Source organism: Leucopleurus acutus (assembly GCF_964270905.1).
Source record: "Leucopleurus acutus genome assembly, chromosome: 20".
Lineage (NCBI taxonomy): Eukaryota > Metazoa > Chordata > Mammalia > Artiodactyla > Delphinidae > Leucopleurus > Leucopleurus acutus.
In genome coordinates this window covers 35,627,409-35,650,393 of record NC_139162.1, presented here as the reverse complement: position 1 = coordinate 35,650,393, position 22,985 = coordinate 35,627,409, and the positions used below count along the sequence as shown (strand labels likewise).

General features: G+C 48.5%; 1 protein-coding gene and 1 pseudogene across 2 annotated transcripts in view; both read right to left on the bottom strand.

Annotated features, from left to right (window-relative positions):
• LOC309976302 (ATP-binding cassette sub-family C member 12-like) overlaps positions 1-22,985 on the bottom strand; it is a 147,302-nt pseudogene that overhangs the window by 85,775 nt on the left and 38,542 nt on the right. The window lies entirely within an intron of this gene.
• On the bottom strand, positions 1,963-22,821 carry ABCC11 (ATP binding cassette subfamily C member 11; the record flags this gene model as incomplete). Its single annotated transcript, XM_082862990.1, is given in 14 exon segments — positions 1,963-2,076; positions 2,203-2,367; positions 3,977-4,021; positions 4,025-4,090; positions 4,669-4,751; positions 7,921-8,110; positions 9,341-9,430; positions 13,471-13,505; positions 13,508-13,656; positions 15,119-15,253; positions 15,378-15,576; positions 15,579-15,603; positions 19,660-19,854; positions 22,774-22,821. Coding segments are annotated over 14 exon segments (1,539 nt in total).

Genomic DNA, 22,985 nt, shown 5'->3' with positions numbered 1-22,985 from the left:
CATTTTTGGGAAGAGCCTGCCATCTGCTGGTCCACTGAAGGAAAACAGGCAGCTAACTTAGGCCTAAGGAAAGACACTGGAGTCAAGTATCGGTCACCGAGCGTGCAGACCACTTTCTCACACAGGACTCAGGCATCTGCCGCTAAGGCAGCTCTGGGAGGGGGCAGGGCAGGGAGTGTAGCGTGACCTTCAACTTGCCGATGAGCGGCTCTGCAAGCCTGCAGAGTTGAGCCAGGCTGGGAGCAGGAGGGGCCCCTCTTCATGGCCCAAGAAGGAAAATGCAAGGACAAAGGGGGAGGGGATCAACCAAACAAAAGGATTCCTAAGAGAGAAGACATTTAGCCGGGAAACACCCTGGGAAGAGAAGCGGGTGCTGCCTAAGAACCAGGAAGGGCACAGAGGTGATGCACACGTGTCACTAGCTCCAGGTCCAGTGATTGCATCAGCCCTGTGGTAGTTCATTCCCACAGGGGTTTGTTTGCTGTCCTCTCTGCCTGGGACAGTCCTCCTTGCCCTAAACCCGTTCATCTGAGCAAATGTTTGTTCATTTTTCAGGTCTCAGTAAACCACAACCTCGCTTCCACCAGGAAGCCTGCTCTGACTGCCACCATCTCCTGCACCCTGTCCTTGCCTCCTGTCACTTGGTTCTGGAACCTCCTGTTTACTTGTTTACTACTTACTCTCTGGAGGGCAAATTATATGAGGGCAGGAACCTCATGGCATTACATCCCCAGCACCCACCCCAGTGCAACAGAAATACTTGTTTATGGAATTGATTTTTCTTATGGCGAAATCGGACACTAATCTGAAGACAAAAGGAAAGTGCTTTGAAACATACTCCCCCCGAACAATGAGGCCTCTCTAGAAGTAAATTGAAAATAATTACCTTTTCTATTTATATATATCTATAACCAGGAGGGGCGACAAATAATCTTATTTCCAGTTGGCATATGTTATAAATTAACTCTTTATTTCACCCATCTATGCTCCAATTAGTAAACAAACATATGGTAGACAGCTACTGTTTTGGGCCTGTCCAGCATCCATTTCCATTCTCCCTTACCGTAGTAAGAACACCCCAATTTTATTTTGGGGAAACAACCTCCTCCATTCTCTGTCTATGTGATTCATTCAGGGCAGCTGACTCCATCCCCAGGCCCAGGTGTGAGCGTGTGACTCAGACCTGGCCCATCACTGTATTCCAGCAGCCTAGCACGTGACTGGTTCAGGGATTAGTACATGACCCAAGTTGGCCCAGTAAGATTTAGCCCTGGACCTTCTGCTGGAATCCCCGGAGAAAGAAGATCGGGAGTACTGAGCTGGTGGGACGTGAGCCTAGACCTGCTGGCAGCCATACTGTCACCATGAGGAGAGAAGCCTAGAGAGTGAAGCCAAGCAAAGAAAAGTAGAGCTGAGAGAAGAAAGGCAGAGTCTGCAAGGTAGACATCATTTTGATACTGGCACTCAACCCAGAACTTTTTCTGGAACTTTCCATTACATGAGCTAATAAAGTCCCTTTTACCAGAAAACTTAAGAGCGTTTCTGTTCCCTGTAGCTGAATGAGTACCAGCTAACAGAGAAAGCGGAACTGAGAATGTGACTTTTTCTTTCATTTTTTTACAACGTCAGTATATCATTTGCAAAACTTTTAACACCGATCAGGAAACTATTATTCATAAGCTTTACCATTATTACGAGATTCCTCAATGTATCACTTAAAAAGAGACACATGGTCATTTGACCCCACGGTCTTCGGTGGTGCAGGGGTTCTCAGGTTTGGGGAGCCACAAGGTACCCTATTCTAGGCTTTGCTCCCTCAGTGTCCTTTTCCCTCCCATCACCAGCACCCCAAGCATGTTCCAGCCCTCCTTTCCAGAGAAGCAGCTGTCTCTGCCAAGGAGGTCGCAGGCTGCAGCCTCCCAGGCGGCTCCCGTGCACCGTGATGGGTTCGGCTACCCGCCTTCACTGCGGTCTCCCTTCTCCTGAGCTCAGCGAAGAACTGGCTGTTGCCAGCAGGGCTGCGGACATGGACCCGGGCTTCTTCTGCAGGACCTCAGGCCTGTCAAACCCCACCACCTGGGAGGCGGAGAGAGGAGGGGAGGGGCGGGGGCACAGCTGAGCTTGGTCCTGAGGGACCTGAAGGCCTCTTGTGGCACCGGCCTGGGCGCCATCCTCCCAGTGGCCCCAGGGGTGTCCCCTCACCTTCCCGTTGCTCATGACGAGGATGCGGTCACAGTCGAGGATGGTGGTGACGCGGTGTGTGATAGTCAGCACTGTGCAGCCCCGGATGCCTTCACGGGTTGTGTGCTGGATCAGGGTGTCCGTCTCCAAGTCAGTGGAGGCTGTGGCCTCATCAATAAGGATGATGTGATGGATACGAAACAGGGGTGAAGGCAGCCTCCTCTGGCTGAGACCTGGGTCTAGTCCTGGGTCTACCACTAGTTCACCAAGTACCTTAGCTGGAAAATGAGATCTTTGGACTAGGTTCAAAACCCACTTTGAGGGCTTCCCTGGTGGCGCAGTGGTTGAAAGTCCACCTGCCCATGCAGGGGACACGGGTTCGTGCCCCGGTCCGGGAAGATCCCACATGCTGCGGAGCGGCTGGGCCTGCGCATCCAGAGCCTATGCTCCGCAATGGGAGAGGCCACAACAGTGAAAGGCCCGTGTACCACAAAAAAAAAAAAAAAAAGAACGCACTTTGAGTTCTAAGTTATCCATCACATTATGAAGAGAATGTTGTCTCAACCAAGAGCTAACTATTTTTTAGTGACCAGAAAATTAAGTTCTTAAAAATGAAAATGTGCCAGTGGCAACTTCTTGTTTTATGAACCAGCTTCCTGTCTGTCTGAATCAACGTACAGCAATGTTCCCCAAAGTGGGGGGCGGCCAGGCACACACTCTGGGTGGCACAAGAAATGGTGTAGCCAGTATATGGATAAAGGTACTTTTCACTTTAACATTTTTGTATTTCTTTCGTTAACAATACGCATTAGAAAAATCTAACCGGCCCAGAAAGTGTGATTTTACAAATGCTCCCGTATGAGATGAGGCCGTTTTTTAAAAGAAGTCATCACGAGTAAATCATAGGGTAGGTGGTACGCAGATATGACAAAAATCATTAAGTGATGACTCAATTTTGAGAAACTATATAGAGAAAGCAGTTTTCAAGCCAAGTGGCTAAGTAACTGTGAAATACGGAACCGAGAGGTTAAGAAAGTGCTACATACATACCGCAAGTCCTGTCACCCCTCTGTCTCAGCAAGAGGGGGCAAGTCCTCCCTCCTCTGAAACTTTCTCCCTGCTTCTGGCCCTGTTGAGCTTTGCCTGCTCTTCCCCACAGCTCTGAGAGTCCGCAACAACATTTTTTGCATTGCTCATTAATTGACCATGTTGTGTGTTGCATGTGCATGTGTATACGTGTGCAAGTATGTACATACGTGTGCGTGTGAAGTGTGTGTATGTATGTGTGTGCGTATCACCCCACTTGTCAGGGAAAGTTGGCTCCTAACTAGCCCCTGTAGTACCTGAAATTACAGGTGAAATATTTGGGAAACCTTAAGAAACACTGTCAGATGAAACTTCAAATATATATATCATTTTGCCCCAGAACAGCTGTCATCTGATTCTCAATTCTAATAAAGACGAGGGAGTATCCTGCATCCAAGTTTTAAAAGGAAAGTACAGTGGGCAGTTTTGAGTGAATATGTTTCTAGCCTTGTGGCTTCGTGTAGGAGAAGCACGTTGGGGTTTGGCTGTGGCAGTTGGGATGCCAGGATCCAGAGGCCCAGGTGGAGAAGCTCCCCCCTCCCCAGGCAGGTGTGCATGAAATGGCAGAAAGTGACACAGCAAACCCTTCTCAGATTTGTGGATGGAACCCAGCATGGCACCCAGAGTCCCATGTGCCCGAGGGAGAAAGAGCCAGTGTGTTTCCCACGCCAGGCATCCCCTGGACCCCTCACGCCTTGCCAGGTCTCACCTTGGAGCTGCGGAGGACGGCCCGGGTGATGCAGAGTAGCTGCCACTACCCCACCGAGAAGTTCGAGCCATTTTCCACAACTTCTGCCTGCAGGCCTTGCGGCAACTTTGAGATCTGTGATATTGGGGAAGATGCCCATGCACCACTGTGGGCTGAGCCCTAACCAATCTCCTCGTACCTCTCCTGTCACATTCTGACACTCCCCCAAACCCCCGTCTGTCTGTCTCTACACTCCAGCCACTGGCCTTTCTCTTCCTCAACTGTGCCTGTCTCCCTCCCATCTCAGGGTCTTTGCATCTGCTAGTTCCTGTGCCTGGAATGTTCCCTCAAAGATTGGTGCCCAGCTGCCCCCTCAGTATTTGGTCTCAGTTAAATGTGCATCTTTACAGAAGCCCTGCCTGGCCACTCACTGCAGTCTGCAGGTCTCAACACTACCTACACAGCACTTGCCTCTGTCCGAAAGCGTCTCTCCTGAATGTAAGCATCGGAAGGACAAAGCCGTACCTACCTTGCCCTTGCTATGCCCTCTGAGCTGGAACATACCTGGCTTACTGCTGGTGTCATCAGCCTCTATGCTTTATCTAGGGATCCCAAACCATCTCCTCCCGTGAGATGATTTAATCCACGCAGAATGAGCAGAGCCCAGAGGACCATCAGGCTAAGACCAAGAATTCAGACTTGCAGCTACTCACCATCTCGCTCAAGGACGTCCTCTCCAAGGCATCCCAGATCTGCTCATCTGTGCGGTGGTCAAAAGGGTCCAGGTTGAACCTGCCTCAGGAGAGGGAGAAAAGTGTTCAAGAAGCACCCTTGACCATTGAGCGGTCTGCCCCTCACACAGCAAGTGACCAAAGATGGTTAGAGCTGGATTACCGGGTCCCGAGAAGCACATTGAACTCCCAAGAATGGTCTTTCTTGTGCCTTCCCAGTACCCCTTCCTTCTTCAGGCAGCAGTCCCCAAGTCTTGTTTGGGGGCCACCTCTTCCCCAGCCATCAAGCCCATGTGGTCCAGTTGGAGCTTCACCACCAGCACCAGGGTGGAGCAAGGACTCAGTTAAAAGCAAACAAGCACGCAGTACTCCCTGGCCACAGTGATTGGCTAGGGGTGGGAAGGGAACCAATCAGAGTGTATCTCAGGATTTTGACAACAATCACCAGGAAGGGGGCTTGTTCTTTCTCACTAACTGAACAAGAGAGGCTGCAACCATCTTGTCTTGGGAGTGGGACACATGGCGCCCCCCAGGGCCCTCATGGGAGCCCAAGAATGAAGCCAAGGCAGAGTGAGCGGGACCCTGGGCCATTGAATCAGCCTTGGCCTTCCCAGTATTGTGAGCCAAAAGAAGCCCTTTTAGCTTAAGCCACCTGGAGTGTGTGTGTGTGTGTGTGTGTGTGTGTGTGTGTGTGTGTGTGTGTGTGTGTTAGCATATACATAACATAATACTTATCATTTTAACCATTTGTAAGTGTACAATTCAGTGGTGTTCAGTACATTCACAATGTCGTGTAACAATCCACTAAAACTCATCATCACCAATAAAAACTCTGCCCATTAATCAGTCTCCTTCTTCCCCGCTCCCTCAGCCCCCGGTCACCTCTTTTCTACTTTCTGTTTCTATGAATTTGCCTATTCCTGGTACCTCATTTAAATGGAAATATACAATATTTGTCCTTCTATGTCCGGCTTATTTCACCTAGCATAATGTTTTCAAGGTCTATCCATGTTGTAGCATATATGAAATTTTCACTCCTGTTTATGGCTGAATGATATTCCATTGTGTGTATAAATCACATTTTGTTTATCCATTCATCTGCTGATGGACATTTGGGTTGTTTCTACCTTTTGGCTATTGTGAATAATGCCATAAACACGGGTATATGAATATCTGTACAAGCCCTGTGTTCAACGCTGTTAGGTATATACCTAGAACCAGAGTTGGTGGATCATACGATAATTCTATATTTAACTTTTTGAAGAACTGCCAAATTGTCTTCCACAGTGCCCGTGCCATTTTACATTCCCACCAATAGTTCATGAGGGTTCCAATTTCTCAACATTCACACCAACACTTGTTATGTTCCTTTTTCTTTTTTCTTTTCTTATTATAGCCATTCTAGTAAGTATAAGGTCATTTTTTCTGTCTCTTGCAGTGAAAGAATCCTAACTGATCATCCAGGCGACTGACATCAGATTGGGATTTAACTGGACTTTATACCTATTAGGGTTTGCACTGACATTTGGCATAGGAAACATTACAAACCCTTCCCTGTTACGCAACCACTGAGTCTCGATTGAAACCCGTTCTTAACCTCTGCTTTATCTTTCCCCAGTTCTGGCAGCCACATACATTTTGCGTGTAGAGCTAGATTGCATTAAAGAAGCAGAAGGTAAAATGCCCTATTTGCATGATATTTGATAGTTTCCAAAGCATTTTCACAGACGGGCTCATTGACATCCTCTTCCCCATGAGATGGATATACCCCTTGTATTGATGAGAAAATTATGGCTTATCAGTGTTAAGTGACTTGTTCAAGGTCACACCACAAGTCAGTCTGAGAGACAGGCTAGAATCAAAGATACTCAGAGATAAATGGAACCTTAAAGGGCAGAGAACCCAGGTCTCCTGTACTCCAGTCCACTCTTCCTGATGCAAGGGGGAGGGCCATCGCTGGTTAAGGGGATGGACTACCTGTGGTTATATCTCATCTTTACCATTTATGTGCGTGTCTCCTTCACTTTTCCTCTCTAAGTTCAGTTTCTTCCCTTATAAACAGGCATTAATAACAGTGCCTACTTCATAGGATTGCTGTGACAGTTAAACGACACAGAATATTAAAGCATGGGGCTGGCACAAATAGATGCTCAATAAATGTTAATTCATACTTTTACTTCTCCTATACCTTGGCACCATAGATTTGGCCAAGTTCTACCTTAACACAGTAATCTATCATTAAATGTTATCTCACTCCTCTAAAACAACACAATCATTACAAAATTCTCTGTCTGTGCACACATTATGCACTCTCCCTGGAAAGACTTTCTCCCCTTTTACTGCCAGGCAAGCTCCTACTTATCCTTCAGGACCCTACTCAAATGTCCACCCCCCTCCTCTAAGAAGACTTTCTGGATTCCCCCAGGCAGAGTTATTTGTCCTACTTGTGGGCTCCCTTAGCACTTAGTTCATATCTCTGATCTAGCAATTACCTCCTTGTATTATAATTTGACGGGTCTTACATCTCTACAACGTCCCCACCCCCAACTATACTGTGAACTTCTGGGGGGAGCACGGGCAGTAATCATTCATCAAAGTGTCCCCAGTCCCTAGCACAATATCTGGACCTGGCAGAGGCTCAGAAAAGGCAAATTAAGTGGGTAAAAGGATGAAGGAATCAATGAACAACGAGAAAATAAATAAATGGATGATCAGAGCTCTGGGGTAAGTTAACTTCTTGCCTCTAAGAATGCCACTTAAATATCCCTGGAACATATGGGGTCCAGCTTCATTTTTTTTTTTTTTTTGCGGTACGCGGGCCTCTCACTGTTGTGGTCTCTCCCCTTGCGGAGCACAGGCTCTGGACGCGCAGGCTCTGCGGCCATGGCTCACAGGCCCAGCCCTGTATCCCTGCAGATGTTGGCCTCAGAGCCCAGACCACTGTAGCTCAAGGGCCCACCAACCCTGTTATTCTGTAACACACCCCTCTCCATCCCCACGGCCTTCCCCACCAAGTCAGTCACCTCCCTCATTTCCTTATTTGATGACCACCATTAACGTCTGTCCCCTCCACTGGAATCCCATGACAGCAGAGACTTTGGGTTTTGTTCTCCCAGCACAAAGTGAGGGCCCAATAAATATCTTTGGGGTCACTGAGTAAGCACAAGTCCGAAAACAGGTCTGACACCCAAAGGCCAACAATGCAGACAGGGATACCCCGGGCACTCAGCTCACCAGAGCCTGTCCTTCCCACGATGTCCACCACTTCCTGGCCATGAATCGTCAGGTTGAAGCTGTAGAGGACAATAGGCGTGTTGTCTCTGTATTTCAACTGATAATCCTGGAATGTGATTTCCCCATGCTGTGGCCACCCATGGGGACAGTTCGTGCCTTCTATGTGTAAAGGAGCTTCAGAGGCACACATCTCATTTTTAAAGAAAGAAAAAGAAATCAGTAGTTATCCTCCATCTCTGCCCATCCCCTGCTGACCCACTGGTCTCTAGCTGTTGGGTGTGTGACGCACCCCAGCCTGCCCTGAACCAGGGTCAAGCCACCACCATGTGATCAGAGGACACCCCAAGAGGAACATCCCACCCCCAATCACCTGAAATGCACATGATTTTATCCCTAAAGAGTGAGAAACCATATAGCTAGTCCCCTTGTTATTAACATAGAAAACTCTCTCTAATTTATTGTATGAGACTCTAAAGAAACAGAATCCAGAATAACGATAATAAAGACAGCAGAGCTAACTCACCCTTGTGGGGCATGTTTTATAGCTCAGAGCCCTCATGCAGACTTAATCTCTCTCGATCCCTATCCTAGGGGATAGGCAATTTTGGATGATTTCACAGGTGAGGAAATAGAGGCTCAAACAGGTCAGATGACATGCTAACACCCCACAGCTGGTGAGTGGACGACCGCAGACTCAAACCCAGGGCTGCCTGGCTCCAAGCCCACAGCTCTGCATCGAGCACGGTGGGTGTATTGGGAGGAAAGTCTCCTCCTCTGGATGTTGGGGGTAATAATTCAGTCAACCTCCTTAAGTTGTTTTGTGATTCCATGAAATAATCTACATATCATTATAGTGAACCTTTACTATGCGCCAGGCACTATGCTAAGTGATTTGCATGTGATGTTATTTAATCTTTGTAATAACCCAATGAAGTAGATACTGTGATCTGTCCCATTTCAGAGACGGGGAGCAGAAAGGCTGAGTAATTCACAAGGGTACACAGCTGACTCACGCGGCAAAGCTTAGACCTGAGCCCGGGTGATCTGGCTCCAAAATCTGGGCTCTTAAATACTAGGACATAAATAGAAGCAATACTAATAACAATCATTATTGTCATCATTAGTATCATTATATTTGTGCAAACCCCTCACTTCTAAAAAGGGCAGATCATTCCCTCTACATCCAAGAATGCCATGAGGGATGTGGTCAAAATGAGCCAAGGGGTGTGGAAGAGCTTCTGAGAGATGATATGGACAGTTCCAGGGGAGATGGGGAGGAAGGACCAGGAGCCCAGCTGCCTCCTGGGAAAATCTCAGGGCCCCTGAGGTGTTGGGGCTTGCAGAGGCCACAGAAGCTGAGCCCCAGGCTGGATGTAAGCCTTCTAGATCTCCCTGCATAAAGCCCAGACCTGTGTCCCACCTTCATGTACTGCAGCATCCTCTCCACAGCTGTAAAGTACGCCTCTGTCTCTGAACTAATCCGGATACAGGCCTGGAAGTTGGACGCCAGCTGGAACGAAGGAGAAGCATCAGGCTAGCAGGCTGTGGGGGTGAGCTCAGGCTCTCTCCACTTCTGAAGACTGGGAGTTGCCATTCCTCCTGAGCAACTCTTCAAACCAAGGCAACTTCCCTTATAGGGATGGAGCAGGTACCTCTGGCGCCCCCCTGAGGCTACTCCTAAGTTTCACTGAAGCTGTGGTGGGCAGTTGTAGGTGAGCAACCCTACCAGCCCCGTTCCACCTCAGGAACCCTCTGCTTTCCATTCAAAACGTTCATCCACACCACAGGAGCCCACTCAGCCCATGTGCAGCCCAGAAACACAGGAGTTATGGCCCTTGGGAGCAACCCTCAACTAACAGGGAAAAGAGCCAGCAGATGAAGGCTCCTGTCTCTCAGCGTTTGGGGGACAATCCTGGGAGTTGAGTGCTGATGACCTAGACAGTGACCTCAATGACACACTCTCATGGTGCAGTTCCTCCTTCCCTGTCTCGTGCTCCTGTTCCCTTGGTCGTCTTTCCAAGGAGCCTCTCACAAATAATCTACCTGAATCTGAGTCCTTGTCTCAGGCTCTGCCTTCAGGGAAACCCAGGGTAAGAGGTGTCTCAGGGATTCTTGGGAATTGGAGGCACTATAGATGAGGAAATGGAGGTCCAAATAGAAGAAATGGTACACAGAGAATCACCTGGAAGTCAAAGGCAGAGCTGGGATGGGGGCCCAGTCTTTATGCTCTGTATCCCCCCCAGCCATGCAGAAGGTGCTGGGCAACAACTCCATTATACAGTCAGTCAACAAACTCTCATGGAGGTGCTGGGCCAGGCTCCAGATGCTTAAAGTGCAACAGACACAGTTCCTGCCCTTGAGGAGTGCCCACTCGGGTGGGGAGATAGGTCAGCAGAGAAGGCAGCACGACAGAGTCAGCCCACAGCACCGTCGTGGCCAGGGGACAGTCACCAGACAAGGGCCACAGGGAAGGCTTCCTGGAGGAGTTGGCACTGGAGCTACACTTTTAAGGAGAGGTGGGATTTAGCCAGGTAAACACAGGTGAAGAGAGGCGTTCCTAACAGAGGGACAAAGTCTTGACAGTAATACGATGGCAGCATACATTCAGGACCCTGCAGGCCATTTGACTGCGGCTAAAGCAAAGGGCACGTACGGACCAGGGAGGCCAAGGAGGGAAAGCCTATATAAGTCAGAGAAGGGGTCACTATCCTGAAATGACACTGAGCTGGGAAGGGATATCAGACACAGTTGATTGCCTATCCACAGCTGGTCCCCTCTTCCTTCCTTGCTAACACATCCTCTGTTATGTTCAGGTGTCTACAGCTTGGAATTCCAGGAAGGCTTGGTTACTCCAAACCACTCATGTTAATCTCTCTCCTCTTCCCAATGACTGGTTTAGGAGTGAGCCATGACACAGCTCTGGCCAACAAAGCACAAGGAAGACTCAGATGCGAGCATTCCAGGAAGCTACTCCTTGTTCTTACAAGGGGACACATGGAAAAGTTATCTACTCTCCAGTCTTTGGCAGTTTCTGGGTGAGGATGTGCTGCTTGGGGCTTCAGCAACCATTTTGTGAACTTGAGTAGACAATCCTGAGGACAAAAATCAGGTGTGGATGCCAGAGCAGAAAGATCCAATGATCATGGGTTCATGCTAGGCCAGTAAATTAGCCAACAGAGAACAGCCCTGCCCCAAACTTCCGGTCACATAGGATAATAAGTTGCCAGATTGTCAAGGCCGTTTTGAACTGGTTCTTTGGCTTACTTTGGCTTGCAACCAGAAACATCTCTAATATTTACTAAGAAACTCTTAGGGCTACAAAGCAACATGGTGTGTGATACCTGCCTCCCAAAGCCCAAATTTCCTCAAGAGTGCACGCAGAAGTCAAAGTACCAGTTTGACCAGAGGAGAGAGTGCACGTGGGGTCTGAGGCCAGATTTGAGGGCCTGGAATGTAGGTCTGTGGCTTAGGTTTGGTGCATAAGGAGACAGGGAGTCTCTAGAGGTTCTAATCAAGGCAGTAACATGAGGAAAACTAGAATTAAAGATCACTCTGGAGAGAGTGTAGAAGGTGGATGGGAAGGGGCTCGGGGGTGGGCGAGGCAGGGAGGCTAGGAGGTTGTTACCCAGGATAGAGATGAGACACTCAAACAGGGCAGCAGATGTTGAGAAGAAAGGATGAACCCGGGATCATTCTGATGTCATCACACCCCCAGGCAGAGCTCCTCCTTGGTGGCCTGTGCTGGGACAACTGGTCAACCTCTAGTGGACACCTGTATGCATGGTGCTCCTGGGAGAGCTAAGCCTCCACCCGCTTCCTGCACCAGCACTGGACAACCTGGGCACAGGGTGCAGCAGGCAGGGGCATCTCTGGCCTTAGTGACTCTGCGTCTCCCAGGACTCCAGTGTGGGGCCTCTCCCCAGAGTTCTGGAAGGCTCAGGGCCAACTCTGCACTGGGGCATGTGTGCATGTGTGCATGTGTTTGTGCGTGGCCGAGTGTGTGCTTATGTATGTGTGTGTCAGAGAGAGGGAGAAAGAGAGAGAGAGAGAAGAGTGTGCCCCACCATGGACAAATCTGTCTCTCAGCAGCTGTGGGAATATGGGCAAATTAACTCCAGAAACTCTAGTTTCCTATCTGTAAGCTGGGAACAATAACAGCAAACATTTATCCAGCACTTATTCTGGGCCAAGGTTTTTAACATGCATAAACCCTCAAGTTTACATACATTCTTCACAAGTCCATGATTTAAGAACTTTTATTATCTCCCTTTTATAGAAGAGGAATCCCAGGCATAAGGAGGGTAACACACGTCCCCAAAGTCACACAGCTGATAATGGACAGAGCCTGGTGTGAACCTGCACGTTCCAAACCACACGTTCTTAACCGCTTGGCCACATCTCACGGAAGGTGGTGAGAGTTCAATGGAAGAAAGCACAGCAAGGACCCAGCAGGGCACGGGCTCAGTGCAAGCTCCCCAGTACCCTGGTTATGGCACGGGGCAGCTGTCTGTGGGCATGAACACTGCACAGCCTCCTGCGTGGCCCATGCGCCCTCGGAAGGGTCTGCACACAGGCATGGGCATGTGGGCACAGCACCGTATGTGTGTGCAAACATGTGTCTGCCACAGGGCTCAACAAGGAGCACATGGGAGCCCCTCGGCACCCAAAAGGATGCCTCAGCGTGGGGCAAACGAGACCTAAGCCCAGTTAGAGAGAAAGCATCTAGAGAGGTTAGTTAATGAGTACCCCTGGGGGAGGGGGCGGCCAGGGTTCCCTGAGCCAGCATCTGGCCTTCATGGAGAGACCTTCCCCAGGACTCTGGACATGAACCTTGGCCCCACTGCCTGGCATGGAGGAACTCAGACCATGAGGCCTGCCAACTGCTACACCAGGGTCCTCCTGAGAACCCATTTTTAAAATTAGATTCCAAGACCCCGCCCGGCAAGGACTTGACTCCGAATCCCTCCAGCTATGCTCCCTCCTGTCAGCCCCACAGGCCTAGCTGAATCAGCCTGGCAGGCTGGGCCAAGCGCTCGGTTTCAAGCCTATACACTTTGAAGTCTGAGAGGCCTGTTCCAGGGGAGGACTGGGAAACCTACATTTTCCACAGCTCCCTCACCCAGATACCTCAGAAAAGTTTGACAACTGAATCAGGGTACTGATAGTAAAGTGAAAACACACCAGACAGGAAACCAAAAGGTCAGAGGTCTTGCCCTGGCTCTGCTTCTAACGCTCTGTCCGTTCAGACAACTCCTTCCCGTCTCTGAGCCTCAATTTCCCCATCTACACAATAGGAGGGTTGGACTCTGTTGTCTGTGGGCTCCCCTTCAATCCCAATATTCTATGATTCCGTTAAACACCTTTAAATACAGACTTCTCAGTTCAAAGGTGACAAGGAACCAGAACAAAACTGTGGATTCAGAAAGCCAAGCACATCGTTCGTAAGGTCACAAACGGCCAAAACCCAAGGTGTGATCAAAGTCCTATGGACCCCTGAGTCTGACCACAGACCACTGGCCACCACCTGCCATCTGAGAGTCCCTCCCTCACCTGCAGGACAAGGCTGATAGCCATGGCTTTGTAGAATAGGGGGCAGAGGAAACTCCGAAAAACGTGAACAAGGCCACCATCAAGGTCACCATGTTGGTCATGAGCTCCAGCTTCAGTGCCACCCATCGCATGGAAGACAGAAACATCAGCGGGTAGTTATTCTGTGCATCCGTCAGCCTTTTAAACCTGAGAAGGAAAGGACAACCTGAAAGCCACATGTGTTTGTCTAACCCAGGGTTTCCCGAGGTGGGCACTGGTTGCTTCCTCCAGCATCCAGCTCCCCACTCCCATCAAAGAGCCAACAAAGAAAATTGGGGGGATTCCTTCCTACCCCTTTCTCAGCCATGGAGTTCACCTGACCCCAGATCTAGGAGTGGTCTCTGATCAATTTAGGCCTATCAGCGGTTCTCTTCCCCTGGCCTTGATGATTGGCCCAGGGTGGGCAAGTTACCACAACTGGGCCAATGAGAGTGAATACATGCCCAGATTTGTGAGTGAGTGAAGGGGAGTGATCCCTTCCTTGTACATATCCACCTTGTTTACTGCTGTATCCCGGTAGGTTCTCAGTGTTGACCGAATGAATGTGTCACTCCAGGGTCCCCTTAGTCCTAGTGTCTGCGCAGTCCTTGGGTCTCTCCAGTGCCACTGGGAGAGCTGGCACCATGGCTCATCCAATATTTCAGCCAACAGAGCACACACCATCTCACGTGCCCCAATTTTCCCAGGCTTCAAGGCCACCTCAGATGCTGCCTCCTCCCCAAAGCCTTCCCTGATCCCCAGATGTGGGTCGTCGTTTTCTCCTCTGAACCCCCAGGGCATTTTATCTGCTCCTCTCCTGTGCTGTCTTATCATATTCAACACTGTCTTATTACAAAAACATACGTCTGTGTCTCCTGTCTCCCATTAGATGGTAAGCTTCTTGTAGTTCAGCACAGACCATGTTTGACTGATCTTTACAAGTAGATAAGTTTATATTACACAATTAAACTTCAGCAACAATCGTAGGATTTGTTTGTTTGTTGCAACAAACATTAGAAGGCAAATCTGTGGCTGTGAATAGTGAAGAAAATTGTGTTATTTAGAGAGCCCTTGTTCTTTATTATTTTATTATATTTAGATGCCTGTTTGGAAGCAAAAGAAAAAAGAAAATCAATGCAGTAAGTGCTAACACAGTAACACATCTTACCATTAATTATATTGATATATGTATATAACAGCCACAGATCTTTTCGGGCCTCTCACTGTTTTGGCCTCTCCCGTTGCAGAGCACAGGCTCCGGACGTGCAGGCTCAGAGGCCATGGCTCACGGGCCCAGCCGCTCCGCGGCATGTGGGATCTTCCCGGACCGGGGCACGAACCCGTGTCCCCTGCATCAGCAGGCGGACTCTCAACCACTGCGCCACCACGGAAACCCATAGCCACAGATCTTTAAGGTTGACAAGCATTTTTCATATCACTTACATTTTTTATTCTTATAAGCACCATCTTCCAGATGAGGTTCCGGAGGCTCGGAGAAACAAATGGGATAAAACAGAGCTCTCTCTGGTTCTTCTGAAGATGATCCTATTTCCAGATGCTCTGTTTCCTGGCTTCCTGCGCCCCACCACCCCCAGAGTGCCCATCACCCTCAGACAGCAGAGGGACTCACTTGCTGATGGAATCTTCAGTTTCTCCATAGACGTGGATGGAGCTCAGGCTGTGCAGAGTGGTGAGGATGTGGGAAAATAAAGGGCAACTGTAGTTCTCCAGGCTCTTGAACGCATTGATGGCCCTCTTGAACATTCTGCATCGAGAATGGGAGTGAGTAACCTGGGCCATCTGCCTCTGGGACCCTCCAATTCTAGGTTGGTCCTAGACTCATACCCCAAGTCACAAACCTCATTCACAAGCGAAAGGAACCCACTCACCTAAAATAAACGAAGCAAACAATGAGTGTTACGACTCCCATCAGCAGGACAGAGGGAGACACCACACTGACAATCATCAGGAGGGTGGTCACCACCAAGATCAGGAGCAGGGACTGTTCAGCCACAGTGGGCAAGAATTGGTCCAGCTCATGCAAGTCCCCTGCAAAGCAGTTCAGGAGTCGGCCTGCTGGGGTGGAGAAAAGAAACACATGGGGCAGCGGGACACCTGCCAGGACAAAAGCAACCCAGGTCATGAGGCTGGTTGCAGGCCTTGCTTGGGGCTTGATGAAGACGCCAGCTACCCTCAGGCTCTGAAGAGGTACAGGATGCAGCCTGAAGGGTATTCAGGGAAGGCAACATAGAGCAGTGGTTAAAAGCAGGGGCTCCAGAGTCAATTTGCCTGGACTCCAGGGCTGCCCCGCTCTTCCACCTACTACTATGGGACTGTGGGCAAGTTACTTAACCCCTCTGAGTCTCTGTGTCCTCATTTGTAAAATGGGATGATAACAATGCTTCAGAGTTGTGATGACGGTTGCACAACTCTGCAAATATACTAAAATATACAATTTAAAAGGGTATATTTTCAGGCTTCCCTGGTGGTGCAGTGGTTAATAATCTGCCCGCCAATGCAGGGGACTAGGGTTCGAGCCCTGGTCCGGGAAGATCTCACATGCTGAGGGGCAACTAAGCCTGTGAACCACAACTACTGAGCCTGCGCTCTAGAGCCCGTGAGCCACAACTACTGAGCCTGCGTGCCACAACTACTGAAGCCCATGTGCCTAGAGCCCGTGCTCTGCAACAAGAGAAGACACTGCAACGAGAAGCCCGCACACCGCAACAAAGAGTGGCCCCCACTCGCCATGACTAGAGAAAGCAATGAAGACCCAACTCAGCCAAAAATAAAATAAATTTTAAAAAATAATAAAAGGGTATATTATTGTATATTATATATTATATTATTGTATATTAAAAACATACAAGTTAAAAGGGTAAATTTCATGGTATGTGAATTATATCCTGATAAAACTATTATTTTAAAAAGGAGGGCTTCCCTGGTGGCACAGTGGTTGGGAGTCTGCCTGCCGATGCAGGGGACACGGGTTCGTGCCCCGGTCTGTGAGGATCCCGCGAGCCGCGCAGCGGCTAGGCCCGTGGGCCATGGCCGCTGGGCCTGCGCGTCCGGAGCCTGTGCTCCATGGCGGGAGGGGCCGTGGCAGTGAGAGGCCCGCGTGCCGCAAAAGAAAAAACAAAAAAAAAAACAAAAAAAAAAACAGTAAAAAGGAAGGAAAGGGTGGGAGGGAGGGAGACACAAGAGGGAAGAGATATGGGGATATATGTATAGCTGATTCGCTTTGTTATAAAGCAGAAACTAACACACCACTGTAAAACAATAATACTCCAATAAAGATGTTCAAAAAAATAAATAAATAAAAACAAAAAAATAAATAAAAAGGAAGGAAATGATAATACATTAAAAGTCCTCAGAACAATACCTGCCTCCTGGTATTGCTATTAATACTAACTCTTACATTTCTTTTCAACTCTTACTCTTACTTTTTTCTCAATAAAAAAGACGGGACCATTCCACTCAGTATCACCAAAAATTAGTAGCAGTCATTCCACCACAATTGCATAAGATGGAATCTTGGGTAGATTTTAACCATGACTGCCCATTCTTGAAGGTGGCATCCCAACCTGACCTCTAAAAGCACTGGATGTGAGCTCCTTTGGAGATCAAAGAGCATTTCATATTAGAAAAGTTCTAAGAAAACCAACTAGTTCATCCTCCTCATTTTACAGATGAGGAAACTGAAGCCCAGAGAAGGGAGAGCAGCTTAGTGACTTGCTCAAGGTCACCCAAGTAGTTAACGACAAAACCATGACAGGACCAGGCCTCCCAAGGCTTCCTTCACCCCCAGCACAGCCACGTTCTTCACCGGAGGCATTTCTTAAAAGGTCAAGGCACGGACCTGCTGACCACTGACCACTTTCATTTCCCCATGTATTTCTCAAGCCATAACACAAAACAAAGAAATGAATAGAAGTTAATAGTATCTAATAAAGCCAAAACTAAAGGAAGCAATGAAAGGAGAAGGGAGAAAGGAAGAAAATACATTTTGCCTATTAATAAATTATAATTATTTCAGTCATGAAGTGTCCCTTACTTACAGCAGCCCTCATGGCAAACACCTGGATCCTGCTGACCAAGTATAGTTCATTTGCCGTCTAAAGTGGGGAGCAGCAAACTTCCGAGGGGCCGGCTGGGAGCTTCCTTGTTTTCTTTTCCTGCATCTAAATTGTCTTTAATTTTACCTCCAGAATCTTTTGTTAAATACATGAGCTAACTAAAGCAAAAAGAATTGTCACAATCACTGTGACAAATCAAAGACTAAAACAATCACCCTCTCTAGGATGCTGAGCGCTCATGGGGAGCGGGGTGCAGGGAGAAGGGCTTGGGAGCAGGACTCAGCTCAGCTGTGGCATGAAAGGGGTCCGTGAGAGCCCACTCCCACGAGGGATTAGAAGAAAACGGTGGAGACACAGCCACAGGGGCTCTGGTTGCCTCCTTAAGTATCAAAATAATCTGGTTCTCTTTTTGTTTTTGCAGTTTGTTGATTTTGCAGTTGAGCCAATTTTTTCAGAGATTTGTCCTTTACTTGTGTTTATTTAAAACTACAAAGGCAAATTTAAAATCAATAAAGCCATAAAAGGATGAGAAAAAGGAAAATGTTTTAAATATGAAATGTATTTTCTAATGAAAAAAACTTGAACATTCCTTAAAATTAAAATACAGAATATCTCTTTGAGGCCTGGGCATTAAATATTTCTAGAATCTGGGAATGCAGAGTCAGAAACTTAGAGACCAGCTAGCTGGTGTCACCACCACAGGCCAGGTGGTGAAGAGTGCCAGGCCTTGGGTAGAATTTCCCCTCTCCTGCCTTCTGGCTCCACCAAGCCAGTTGCTTTACATGAGTTGTGGGGAAATGCCCTGGCCTCACCCTCCTAAAATGAAAACACAATTTGCATTCAATCTACAAGGACTGATGGGTGGCCTCCTTGCCTCCCGAGATCCCTCTGAGAAGCCCCCTCTCTATAGCTCTGAGCTCCAGCCTTCCTGAACTCCATGCAGCTCCCTGGAAACGCTCTGCTTCTGCTCGCCTCTTAATCTTGAACTGGCGAAATCCCATTCATCCTCAGGTCTTAGCATAGAGGTCACTTCCTCCAAGAAGCCTTCTTGGACTCCTACCTTCCTTCCACCACCACCAAGCTGGGGTTAGGTGCATCATGTCTTTATGGCCCTGTGTGCCCCACCCCATGGGTAACTCTGCACACCATATTACAACAGCCTATTTTCTTGTCCCTCTCCCTCCTTAGACTATAAGGCCATGATGACCCAAACCATACTTGCATTGTTCATTTACCATTGTAAACCCAGTGCCCACCCCAGAGTCTGGCACATAGTAATATTTGATAAGTGAGAGAGAAAAAGGATATTTCCAAGAGGTAGTGAAATACCATAGACAATTTGGTATTCTAACCACAACACACATTCTAACCATAACACTTGTGGGATTTCAGTTTTCTCATATGTAAGATGAGGCTAAAATACCCACTTCAAAGGGAACTTAAGGAAATTATAAACAACCCTGTATGTGACAGTGCTCAGCCAACGGAGGCCAGCATTGGTAGCTGAGGGTTGACCCTCCAGCAAGGGACACTAAACTTCTACAATCATGCCTCCACTGGTAGGAGAGTCTCAATGCACCTATCTCATTCTCTGGCCTGCTCCCACCCAGCTAGTGACCCAGTATACACTTACAACTATATGACATTACATTTTCCAAACCATGGAGACAGCAAAAAAGATCAGTGGTTGTCAGGCATCTGGGGGAAGGGAGGGGGAGGGATGAATAGGTGGCACAAAGGGGATTTTTAGGGCAGTGAAACTATTCTGTATGATACGTAATGGTAGACACATGCCAGTGTACATTTGTCAAAACCCATAGAATGTACAACACAAAGAGTGAACCTTAATGTAAACTCTGGACTTTAGTTGATAATGTATCAATATTGACTCATCAATTGTAACAGATGTCCCCCATTAAAGCAAGATATTAATAATAGGAGAAACTGAGGATGTGGTGAGGGATAAAAGAGAACTCTGTACTTTCTGCTCAATTTTTCTGTAGACCAAAAAAAAAGAAAGGCTAGTAATTAAAAAAAGAAAGTTGAGCAAGGTCAGGGCTCAGCCTTTGGCCACGCCCAGTGCCCAGGCCCATACCTTGTTGAAGAGCTTGTGCAACGCTGTGGGTGCCTTCCTCACGACCTTGGTGAAAGCCGCCGAGGTGCAGAAGCCCATGCAGACTGCGAACAGGACGCTGAGGCCATACACCAGTTGGCAAAAGGGCAGCTGAGGATTGTCCAATACGTCACCTGGGTCTGCAGTGGTCCTATTGCTCTCTTGACTGCTATCGGTCTTCAAGAAAGGACAGGGGGTGTGGTATGGTAAGAAATATGCTTAGGCTTTGTCCCCAATTCCTGGCACAGAGCTCCTAAAACACTTGCAATTTCCTAAGTGATGGGGGTGCTCAGAGCACCATTTGTGGTAGTATTTGGCCTTTGACTCTGGTTCCTGACACAAGCGCTTCTAAGACCTTTGGGATCTCTGGAGCAATAAGAGAGTCTTTTGTAGCTAATCGGATGACTAGTGGCTGGGGGCCCCTAAATAGCTTCAGGATTGGGGCTGGTCACCAGAAAGACCAAGCCATGAGTCCAAGCTTGGAACTTTCAGCTCCGCCCCCATCCTCTGGGAAGTGGGGAGAGCCTGGAAATTGAGTTAATAATCGATCATGCCTACCTGTTGAAGCCACCATAAAAATCCCTAAAGCACGGGGCTCGGAGAGCTTCCAGGTTGGTGAACACATCCATGTGCCAGAAGGTCCCGCACTTTGGACCCTTCTGGACCCCACCCTATGTACATTTCCATCTGGCTGTGCATCTGTATCCTTTATTATATCCCTTAGTTTAAAAACTGGTTAAAATATTTCCCTAAGTTCTGTGAGCCATTCTAGCAAATTAGCAAACCCAAAGAGGCAGTCATGGGAATCCCCAATTTACAGCTGATTCATCAGAAGTACAGAAAGTCAGACTTGTGATTGGCACCTGAAATGGGAGCAGTCTTGTGGAACTGAGCCCTTAACCTGTGGGGTCTGTGCTAACTCCAGGTAAGTAGAGTCAGAATTGAATTGAATTGTAGTACACCCAGCTAGTGTCCAGAGAGTTGGAGAACTGGTTGATGTTGGGAAAAACCTGCACAGTGGGTATCAGAAACATTGTGTGTGAATAGAGGAAAACTGTGAGTTTTCTTTTTTAGAGGGTCAGACCATCTGAGTCCAGGGTGAAATTCAGCAGGGAGAAAAATCCTTCTTCCTGGGGCTACCTAAGACTCAGTAGCTGGTAGAAGGTGAAGCTATACATTACAACCTCCCTGCTCAGCGCTGTTGCTCTTCCCTTCTCCTTCCCCACGGCCCCGCCCTGGACTAAGCCCTCATTTTCTGTCCCCTGGACCACTACAACAGCAGTCTCCCTGACTCTAGCTCTTGCCTCCACTCTATCTCCCACTCCACCCTGACTGCTCTGAACTCAACCCCACAACCTTTAGGACTTCTATTCACCCCTCTCTCAATGCATCTTTGTCCCAAGGCAACCTGCTGTCTAATGTGGCCTCTTTTCTTCTGTCAGGGTAGAAAATGGTTGATAAATTACTTCACTCTGTGGTGTTAGAAATCTGTGCTAGATGATCATCCAGCATTACCTCTGCCCCCTTCCACACCCTCCACTGCAATTCGGGGGAGAGCTTGGGAATTCGGTTTGCCAGACTCCTTGCGAGCAAGGTCTGAGGTTAGATTCTGCCAAGGAGAGACACTCACAGGAAATCTGAAGGTTCAAAGAGGAGAAGCCATCACACGCTAGTGGCAACTGTGGACAGGTGCATGGGACATGGAGTTCGGCCAGTGGTTTGCAGGCATCCTTCCAAGGATCAGCCCCCTCAGTGCTGCCTGCTTCTGAGACCACGGAACCTGCTTCCCCTCCCCCCTCCAGCCCTTCCAATGGCTGTGTAGCCTCTAATTTGTGTATTAAATCTTTGGAAGCTCTAAATATTTCAAGTGGCTCCTGCTTTCCTGATCAAACTGTGTCTGACAAATGACTCAAAAATTAACCAAATAGAGCATTTGAAAAACATGGCCTGGATTCAAAGCACAGAGTTCAAGGCACCTTCACGTCTCAGGGCAGCCTCCTTAGCCTCTCTAAGCACTGTTTCTGCAAATATAAAATGCGAACAGTGACACCGACCTCAGAATGAGCTGGGAAGGTTAACGAGTTAACGTGGCACGTAATGGCTGAGAGCCGCAGAACCCTCAACACAGAACAACTCTCTGCAAACTCCTGCACTAAAAGACTTGACCAGATTCTAGCATGGCTTCTAGAGGAAAAGGCGTGTCGCTCAGAGGATCCCAGCTCCCCCCCACCTTCATTAAAATGCCTCTGCCAGGAAAATTTACTGTTTCTTCCAGCCTGGACCTGATGACAGGCCCCTGATCTCCCTTCCTCAGAGCACTTACTAAGAAGGGCTCACAGCTGTGACTATGTATCTCCTGCAACTCAGAAGCATCTCTCTTAAGGACCTGAGGACCATTCCTTTGAAATGTAATCATCAGAAAGGACAGAACCTCTGTCTCCCAGTCTCTGTGGGAGGATAGACAGCTTGCTGGCTACAGACACAGCTGGCCTAATCACACTGACACTCACCAGCCTTTTGTACTTTTTCACTTCTCTGACCCAACTGAGCCCCTGCTTTCCCTTCTCCATCATTCTCCCTTTAAAATGCCCAAATCACCTCTGTGCAAACCAGACGAGCTCAGCTCTTTCCCCGCCATCAGGAGTGACAGATAAAACCTATTTTCCCTTCTCTAACTAATGTCTGGCCATGTCCATCTTGGGCGTGGCCTCCCAGCCCCCCAAAGGGGAGTACAGAAGCTTATTTTAAATAACGCAGAGCAAGAAGGCAAGACATCTGCCAAAGGAAAGTCACTCAGGCAGACTGTAAAGCAATCTTGGGGAGCTGTTTGGGGACAGAAACCTCTTGGTTTTGTCCCTATGAGACTGCATAGGTGACCACGTGTTCTGTGAACACAGGAGGCCAGACCGGGAGGGAGCCCCAGAGTTCTGGTTCCCAGAGTTTCCCTCTAGAGCTCCTTTCATCAACACCACAAGGGCAGGCACTGGGCTTGCCATGGGCTTCCCTAACCCGTGCCCACAGGGCCCCAAGGAATAAGAAGCCCCCCACTCCACCCAAGCCCACAGAAATGCACCCCACCCTCACCATGGCACTCACCCCTGAGCCCTGCTCCAGCCAATAGCTCAGCCACCACAAGTTGAACATTGTTGAAGAAGGCCATCATCACCAGGAGGAAGAAAACCATGGCAGAGACCAGGTAACCTGGGGAGGGAGAGAAAGGTGACACACAGGTGCCAGAAGAAGGTACACAGCCATCCCAGGCACTTGGATCTCCCTCAGACACCTTAGAGGACTGGAAAGAGCTGGGC